General features: G+C 34.5%; 1 protein-coding gene across 2 annotated transcripts in view; it reads left to right on the top strand.

Annotated features, from left to right (window-relative positions):
- Positions 1–2,890, top strand: part of LOC107724439 (beta-1 adrenergic receptor-like) — a 28,135-nt gene extending 25,245 nt beyond the window's left edge. For both annotated transcript variants that reach the window (XR_001638028.1, XM_016533415.1), the window contains exon 2: positions 2,045–2,890. Coding sequence is in view for 1 of the 2 variants with exons in the window: in XM_016533415.1 (XP_016388901.1) it covers positions 2,045–2,072 (28 nt within the window). In the remaining variant the exon portion in view is untranslated. The remainder of the gene's footprint in view (positions 1–2,044) is intronic.
- Positions 2,891–10,368: the final 7,478 nt, after the last annotated feature.

Below are 10,368 nucleotides of genomic sequence, written 5' to 3'. Positions count from 1 at the left end.
TTTGTGATTATTTGTGTGTGTGTGTGTGTGTGTGTGAGTGTGAGCGTGTGTGTGTGAGACAGAGAGAGAGTGTGTGTGTGTGTGTGTGTGAGTGTGTGTGTGTGTGTGTGTGTGATCAGAATCTCAGGCATTTAAAGCGAAAGAAAATACTGGAGAAGACGAAGAGGTAGGGCTCACAGCAGTGTGACGAGGTTAAGGAGAGGCTGCTATGACATGAGGGATGCCTGAGAACGTAATTGTCAAAACTATCACCCGGCCAGCCAGTCTGTATTACAGAAAACAGCGGAGATTGAGAGCGTGGAGAGGGATTGAGACATGTCGTAGACTGGTCTAAAACCTGCTTTGGTCATGTAAGACATAGATGCGCTATAACTGCTGAACCCACAGATCCAACCAGCAAGTAAATTTTAATTAGCAAATTGTGTACCATCTGCTACAGATTAACCATGAACCTGAAGCTTCATGCATATATTTTTATGAGGGGGCACCAGTTAGCATTCCTAACTCATTTGCTGCCCAAGGCAAGATGAGACATGACCAAAGTAGAAAAAATAAAAATAAATAAAAAACACTGCAATGAGACACTGGGTTCAAATTCTGACATGATATACTAATGTTTAAAAGTTTGGGATCAGTAGGACGTTTTAATGTTTTTGAAAGAAGTCTCCTATGCTCATTAAGGCTGCACTTATTTGATCAAAAGTACAGTAAAAACAGTAATATTATTATAAATATTATTACATTTTAAATAACTGTTTTCTATTTGAATATGTTTTAAAATGTAATTTATTCCTGTGATGCAAAGCTGAATTTTCAGCATCATTACTCCAGTCTTCAGTGTCACATGATCCTTCAGAAATCATTCTTATATGCTGATTTGCTGCTCAAGAAACATTTCTTATTATTTTTAATGTTGAAAACAGTTGTGCTTTTTGTGGAAACTGTCATACATTGTTTCCAGGATTCTTTGATGAATAAAAAGAACAGCATTTATTTGAAATAGATATTTTTGCAACAACGTAAATGTCTTTACTGTCACTTTTGATCAATTGAATGCATCCTTGCTTAAGAAGTTTAATTTTCTAAAAAAAAAAAAAAAGACACCCTAAATTTGTATATATATATAAATTTGACAGAACAGCTTATTAATGTGCAATAGCGTTTTAGATTTACCCGTTTTACTTTATAAGCCTGTTTAACTTCATTTTCAAAGGCAAATATATGTGTCCCCTCAGTTTAAATGGAAATAATCTGCCATATCCAACATATTTTTAAGCTATTTTGGTAACTGGCCTGCGACAAGGGAAGGAGGTAGTACTAGTCCATCCAAATAGTATTTGACAAGTTAATGCCTTTTACAAGCCAGTGACCAAGATTTGCATTTAGACATGCAGCCAGTGTTTTTGGCAATGTTTCCATACTGGCTCCATTGGTGTACACAGCTTTGACCACTTAAATAAATTTAATATCAGACAGCTACTTTTGAATTTCCAAACGTGGCACGTTTTGTAAGCCTTAAAGGAGAAGTGAGTTTTTTCTGTATCACAATAATAAATAAATAACTTTTTTCAAACGATTTCACAGATTTCTCAAACATTGATCAGAAACAGTAACGCCCAAGTCTTGGTTTATGATCTAATAGTTGCTGTATCAGACAACGTTTAATAGCAACTACAAATGGTTACCTCATAGTTGTCTCTTCAGATTAAAGCAATTGTTCATCCAAAATTGAATATTCTGTCATTGTAATCCAAACAGTAGCTGGTTTCCATTTACTTCCATAGTATTTTTCCCTACTATGAAAGTCAATGGAGACCAGCAACTGTTTTGAAGAACCCACATTCTTCAAAATATCTTCTTTTGTGCTCAACAGAAGAAAGAAACACACACAGGTTTAGAACAATTTGAGGGCGAGAAAATGATGACAAAATTTAAATTTTTGGGTGAGCTATGCCTTTTAGCTGGGACAAAAGAAAGCGATGTAGTAAACATTGAAAACAAAAAAACATACTTCAATCTGATCTTTTTTACTTGTTTTCTCCAGCTGTAACCTACAGGGGCAGGATGGCTGAAAGTTTCTAGCATGGCTGAAAGAAAAGGACGCTGATGAAGAAACTGACAAAAGGACTGACCTACGTCACAGTTGGCTGGACTTCCCCAGCAGAGACCACAAGGGCCCAGCAAAACATCCATGAAGCCATCTGGGGAACCAGCTCCAAAAATGAAAGACAAAAGAGTGAAAAGATATAACCACAGAGAGACAAGCGCTGAGAGAAATTACTCACAAACAGCCCATCTATGGAGAGAACGACTGAACTGGTACTGCTCATGGAGGAGTGTAATTCAGAGCGATCCGAAACTGCTTACGTTCTATCAAGCCGTGGAGATCTGGCGCGATCCACTTCAGCCCGGTTTGGTCTGGTTTGTTTGGCAAAAAAACGAACCAGACCTGTGGGTCCTCCAACATGTGTTTCAGTGCTATGTTCTGAGAATGGACTTCTTTAAATACATGGACACAATAACTCTGAATAGACTCTTTAAGCACAGTGTGTTTTTTAAAACATAAAAAGTTTAGATTTTGTACAATATCATATACTAAATTATTATTATTTATTTTACTCCCCACATTTTAGCTGTGCATGTGTAAAATGCTTGCAACATTAATATATCTGTGTTGTACAGGTTAACACTTCAGTAGTCCACTGATTTTTTTTTTCCCCCAGTGCAGCCAACTCAATATAAGCTAGAAGATTTCCCGCTCTAAAATCCATCTCCACTCCTGAGAATGTGCTTCACAAATTTGAATGGGAGCGTTTGAATTTGGTTGCTGTGCAATTGAGTGTAAACTGTGTAAAACTGAAAATAGACAATGAGAGGAAGGCCAATTCTTCATTCATACAGTTCTGGATACATTGTATATTGACACCAGAACCTAAAAATAACTCATGGCTGTTAGATAGTTGCTGGATGTTATTCCAGCAATGCTAAATGACACAATATAATAACAGATATGGCATGAGATCATCTGGCTGCATAGCATCCTTTGAGGCCACTACAGTTTTCCCAATATCAGAATCCCCGTAGATTTCAGGAACCAGTATATTTTTTACAATTCTTGATACTATTTGAATATCCTAAAATGCCACAATATATGCTTTTTAACTCACTCAAAAAAAAAAAAAAAAGGGATGCACTGATATTACAATTTTGGTCGATACCAATAATAATTTTCATGGTACAGCCGATGACCAATGAATATAGCTGATGTTGATATTCCACACTATTTTATTTTAAGAAATACATTTGTTAAAGATTACAATTACTATGATTAATTACTATCATTTCATTTTTTTCTCAAACAGTGATTAGGTCATCTTGAAGATGAACTTAAAGTGTCAGATGATACAAAGGTAATCAAGTATGCACAATTACACTGAAAAAAATTTTGAAAAATTGTATAAACAATTTTCACACAGAAATTGCTAGTAAATTTCAGTTAATTATAAAGAAACAGCAATTAAACATGAAATTCTGAAATAGAAAAACTGAAATTTTCTTAAATTTAAAACATTTTCTCGTAAAATGTACTCTAGTAATCCATTTTATTTACATTTTTAATTTTGAAATATCACTTTTTACAGTGTATACATCCAATATTGAGGTGTACCAATAAATAAAGAAAAATATCTAATATTATCCAATAACTTATATACTGTATCATGCATCCCTATTCAAAAATTATCCTTTACTTTGACATTCATCAGATTTATCTGTTTTGCTGGCTCATGTTCAATGCTGCTATTTTATTTTATTTATTTTTTATAATTGTTTTTTTTTTTTTTTTAGTTTCTTGTAAATTTAAAGAAAGCATTACACTCCTCCAACCATTGCAATTTACAGGACTCTACGCACAATATTGTTTTTATTATAGGCCTACAACATAAGCAAGCACCTGAACCTCATATTGTAGAATATATTTTTGACATAGGGGCCGAGAGGGAACACATTCACCAATTTGTTCTATAATATGACTTGCTATGCTTAATGTGATACTTGCCAAAAAAAAAAAATGTCGTTTTGAAATTTTTTCCAGATTTCACTGATCACAATGCCATCTCATAAGTCGAAAAAAAAAAAAAGGGATGCACTGATATTACAATTTTGGTCGATACCAATAATAATTTTCATGGTACAGCCGATGACCAATGAATATAGCTGATGTTGATATTCCACACTATTTTATTTTAAGAAATACATTTGTTAAAGATTACAATTACTATGATTAATTACTATCATTTCATTTTTTTCTCAAACAGTGATTAGGTCATCTTGAAGATGAACTTAAAGTGTCAGATGATACAAAGGTAATCAAGTATGCACAATTACACTGAAAAAAATTTTGAAAAATTGTATAAACAATTTTCACACAGAAATTGCTAGTAAATTTCAGTTAATTATAAAGAAACAGCAATTAAACATGAAATTCTGAAATAGAAAAACTGAAATTTTCTTAAATTTAAAACATTTTCTCGTAAAATGTACTCTAGTAATCCATTTTATTTACATTTTTAATTTTGAAATATCACTTTTTACAGTGTATACATCCAATATTGAGGTGTACCAATAAATAAAGAAAAATATCTAATATTATCCAATAACTTATATACTGTATCATGCATCCCTATTCAAAAATTATCCTTTACTTTGACATTCATCAGATTTATCTGTTTTGCTGGCTCATGTTCAATGCTGCTATTTTATTTTATTTATTTTTTATAATTTTTTTTTTTTTTTTTTTAGTTTCTTGTAAATTTAAAGAAAGCATTACACTCCTCCAACCATTGCAATTTACAGGACTCTACGCACAATATTGTTTTTATTATAGGCCTACAACATAAGCAAGCACCTGAACCTCATATTGTAGAATATATTTTTGACATAGGGGCCGAGAGGGAACACATTCACCAATTTGTTCTATAATATGACTTGCTATGCTTAATGTGATACTTGCCAAAAAAAAAAAATGTCGTTTTGAAATTTTTTCCAGATTTCACTGATCACAATGCCATCTCATAAGTCGAAACAGACCACTTCCTCTTTCACTGAATTTCCTCTGTAACGGCGTGAATTACAGTCTATCAAAAAGCTTTTCTAGCAAGGATTGGAAACTTTAGCACTATAATATATCTGATGATGGAGTCCGGATGTTATGATAACAGGACAAATGAGAAGAGGATTTTAGGTACATTTCTTTTTTCAGGTTTTTGATCAGTTACAGTGATCAATATAAATGTATTATTTAAGTGAGAATGCAAAAGAAAAACAAAAATGAAATGTCAGATGAATACTAATTGATATTAAAAAACATTTTAAGCAATCAAATCTTTAAGAATTCAGTCTACCTTTCAAGCTCTGTACATAAAAACCTGCTAAATGTATGCAATTACCGGTATATGTATGTAGGGCAAAAGAATGTTTGAGCTGACAAAAATGCTCAAAAATTAAATCTATTAAAAATATTACATTCTTTATGTGGGTCTCAGAATGAGTGAGGAATACAGTTAAGATGGTTTAGATTTAAATTCATTGCATCAAAATGACAAGGCAATGTGTTCATCACTGATGAAGATTTAGAATAGGCCTAGTTATTTAAATGTGCACTTAATCGTTTCTCCCTCTTTAAAAAAGGAAATAAAGAAATAAATCACTTTTAAAATTTGTTTAAAGTCATGTGCACTTACATGAATACTCCAGTCATCCCTAATGAAAAAGAAGTGCACTTTGTTGTATTGAATGTGCACTTGTAGTGTACTTCAAATCTTAAAGGGGTCATATGATGCTGCTAAAAAGAACATTATTTTGTGTATTTGGTGTAATGAAATGTGTTTATGCGGTTTAAAGTTAAAAAAACACATTATTTTCCACATACTGTACATTATTGTTTCTCCTCTATGCCCCGCCTTTTTGAAACGCGTCGATTTTTACAAAACTAATCGGTCTGAAAAGCGAGGTGTGCTCTGATTGGCCGCAGGTTTCGCACGTTTGGAAAATTCCCGCAAACATTTATTTAATATACAGTGTAGGTTAGATGAGTTAAAAAAAAAAATTCACACAGAATATCGGATTAAGTCAATCATTTGAAAACAGCGTGAGTGGTTCAGCTGTACCGCGTCTTCTGGCTCTCACTCTCTCAAAATTGCCTCACATCAGCGCATCTCATCTGTGCCCGTTTATGTTTCTGTGTTCCTCAAATAAACTGCAGGTCTGGGCAGGGTGCTGATGCCAAGATAACAGGGGCACCGGCGATAACGAGAGTAACATGAGTGTGGAGTGAGTGGATTTGCTCTTTTGGGACGTACTAAAAAGAGAATGTGGAGAATTCCTCAAAAAAGAAGATGTACAAATGTCATAGAGCAGGACAGATTGGTTAGGCATCTGATAAGCAGCTCAGCCAACAGTTGGACTCACCCTCCAAAACAATGTGTACAAGAATTTCACCCGGCAACAACAGTGAAGCACATGTGAAAATCACAAGACAATAAAAATCCTAACAGGTTAACTAAAGGTCAGAAGGCTTTTTTTCCCCCTTCAATGATACACAAGTAGTTCCACAGATCAGATGTAAAAACCTGATGAAGAAAGCACAGGCACTGTCCATCCACTCATTTTTCTACAGAGATACACTACTGTTCAAAAGTTTGGGGTAGGATAAAAAAAAAAAACTTTTATTCAGCAAGGATAAAATAAATTGATATCTATTTATTTAACAGTATTATCTTTTTAACAGTATTGTTTTGTCGTTTAATTGTGTTAGCTTCTGGACGTGCCATATTTTTATATAGGTATGTTTGGATTAATGATGTAAATAAATAATAAAAGAACTAAATAACCCTTATCTTTGTGTTTTTATTTATTTATTTATTGTACTGGTGATGTAAAGGAATAAGGATGACACTCTCAGGGCATGTTTAATGATATTTTATTTGATGATTTGTTAATGCGTCATCATGTCATGACTTTACTTCAAAGGGCCATCATAATTAACTCATTATTAACTATCCCTACACTAACATCAACTCATGGTTTGTTAATGCATTATTTTTCCATGACTTTACTTGAGGGGGCCCAACCATAATTAATGCACTTTTAACTACTTACTAAACTCAGATCATGGTTTATTTTATACTTAAAGGGGTCATATGATGCGATTTCAAGTTTAGAGGTAGATATGTGGGGGCGTGTTCGAACGAGCCGTTTTAGGTAGGTGTGGCTAACTCTTAACTTTTATAAAGAATATCTCTTTGGATTTGAGACTTTAGTCTTTGCAACTTTACAGATCTTCTTTATGCACCAAGAGCTTGTAACACTCTAAAGAGAAAGGAAAAAATGAAATCGCATCATATGACCCCTTTAAAAGTACATTAAAAAAAACTCTACTTGTAGTAAAAAGTCACTAGTTAAATGTACTTTAGGTGCACTTTCATGACTGTTTCTTAACACACCTAAGTACTTTTTCTGCATCCAATTAAGTGTCCAAACACATTACATTCATTTCACACTTACAGTATATTACAAGTATATTGCATAATTGTTTTAAAAGAACAGTGTGCTTCTTTTTCACAGGGGATATCAGTAGCCTAATAAAAGCAGTTTTATTTTACATGTATTGGGGCATCACATGGGGACCAACATGTTGAGATCACAAAACCAGCCAACTTACTTTACTTTGTCAATTCCTTCTGACTGCCATTACAATCGGTAATTTATGCTATTATGCATCCACACCACTAGATGTCAGTATAAGTCTATATAATCAGCACAACATAAACAATGATTAAGTGCATCATACCTAAAATTATTTACAGCTCACCAGACAGATATAGAGTATGCGTGCATGAGCGTTTGTTTGCCAGCTCATTTGGTGAAAGCAACAAACCAGGATGTAACAACACCCTTATCTCTCCAGCTCTACTGGCTGGAAACAATTAAACGAGAACCCTCATTCTCAGCACAATATGAGCTAACAACCAAAACAAATGTGGATACAGGGCAAGGCTAAACAATAACCTTACAGCATTCACAAGGAAAAATGTCAAAAATTTAGACTGGCACGACGCATTTGACGATACTTCAACACCAGTACTGTACCTCCTCTCAGTCAATGGTCTGCACTAAGCATTGGAAGGAAAGAAAAAGAAAAAAGCTATTCATCTCAGCAGATACTGATCTCCAAACCTCTCAAAGCCATAATAAACAGCATCATGTCAGGAGGGAAGATGAGTTTCCCTAAAGAGGTATATCAGATCATGGCTGAAGACCATGGCCGGACTTACCATTGGGCTTGACTGGGCTGCAGCCCAGGGGCCCCGCCTTGTAGGGGGCCCCGCCTTAACCCGTTTACATTTGTTCAGTTATGTGCCCGTCAGAAATTATTAGTCGCATTTCAACAGCGCGCACGGGCCAGCCCGGGCTAACAGCTTTCAACTACGACCTTCGAAGCCATAAACAGCATAAACTGGAATTTATGATTTTTTTCACATAGAAAAAGGACACGCGTATTAAATCATGTCTGCGCTGCGCCGAATCGCCGATTAATTTGTGATCACATGGCGACTTTAAACAGTTCCATTAAGCCTTTAGCCCAAAAGAGCGCACATTTACAAAGTTAATGATAAATTCTCACATGTTCACGCCTCACTTCTTTACAGAGGATGATTCTATATTATATTAATGTTCCACTAAATTAATCTGAAGAGTTTTGAGCGCTCTCTCCCGTCCAAAGACTATAGAATACCCTAATATCTTACAGGGACTTTGTCCCGTCTCACTACCTCCACACAAAGTGGAGCAGAAATTTCACCAAGACGATTTAAAAAAAAAAAAAAAATAGCCATTTACAGGGTTCGTACGGTCATGAAAACCCCAGAAAGCTTTGGAAAAGTCGTGGAAATTTATTTTACAAATCTTTCGAAGCGTTTGAGAGAGGCGGGGCATAGAGGACCTACAATAATGTACAATATTTGAAAAATAATGTGTTTTTTGAACATTAAAGCATGTCAACATATTCTGTTAGACCAAATACACAAAATAATGATCTTTAAAAAAGCATCATATGACCCCTTTAATATCAAACACACATGTACTAACCAAAACGAGTTTTGAGCCCAATTAAGGAATGCTGTGTGGCTTTTCAAGAAGTCAGAGAGTGGAGGTACAGGATCATCACGGCCTGCATCTGGATGGAGAGTGCACTTTACTGATACCCTGCAAACGCTCTTTTTTTTTTCTTTAGCTGCGTATAAGTCACAGTAGTGTGAGTTTAAAGGGAAAGAGAACAACACAAAACAGACAAGATCAGTTATCAAATAAATGCAGCCTTGGTGAGCATAAGAAACCTATTTCAAAAACGTTTAAAAATCTTACCGACACCAAACTTCTGAATGCATGGTAGTGTAAATGCAACCATAGTTAAACAAGTTAAATCATGTACAGATAAACACATCAATCGTTGATGATTTGCCATCATTTGATTAAAGAAAAACAGAAGCTACAAGTACACAGAGAGACAGAAACATTTGTAGTGCAAGGGAGAGTTAAATATGAGCTAAAGCAAAGTGGGGGGAAAAGTAAGTGAATGTAAAATATTTTGATTAGAAAACAAAACGGGGTTCCGGTGTGAATCACAGGGAACTTCTATGTTCAGGGAAAACGGTGGATACTCAAGAATATGACACAGAAACTTAATGACTTCTATATCTATATATGTAACGTTACCAGATACTACAACAAAATATAGAAGAGTTCAGATTCATAGTCTACAGAAAGGAACAGAAAGATAAAAGAAAAACTTGGAAACACTTGGAAGGCCACTCAGCCAATCAAAAGCGAGGAGCAAATATAATGTACTCTAATGTAACATAACATTACACAATATAATATATATGCAATTATTATAATTACCAATTACTCTATTTTATCCAATCAATAAGCATAGGATTATAATTTAATTAAAGAGAAAAGAGTTTACAAAACACTGCACTGCCACAGTGAGCCAGTCTGTAAAAATCAAGATCTAGTAAGTGACACGAAGCATTTACCTGCTTTAGACAGAAAGATACAAAAAAAATAAAAACTGTTGTTCAATCAGTGCTTGACGTGTGAATCAGAAGTCAGTAGTTTCTTTTTGAAAAACACAAGTCGGTAATTTTAGAGTGATGATAATCTCACATCGTGAATCACACCCTTTGACCCATAGACCGATACATATTTAAAAGACGGCTGTGATCTGAAAGATTATGATTTAACCCGTGACCAAAACTAAAGATACTGAAGTCAAAACCATACAGACAGAGAGAGAGAGAGAGAGAG

The sequence above is a fragment of the Sinocyclocheilus rhinocerous genome, unplaced genomic scaffold, assembly GCF_001515625.1.
Source record: "Sinocyclocheilus rhinocerous isolate Xijiao unplaced genomic scaffold, SAMN03320098_v1.1 scaffold311, whole genome shotgun sequence".
NCBI lineage: Eukaryota > Metazoa > Chordata > Actinopteri > Cypriniformes > Cyprinidae > Sinocyclocheilus > Sinocyclocheilus rhinocerous.
Note: the sequence above shows the minus strand (reverse complement) of the source record. Positions and strands in the feature narration are given on the sequence as shown.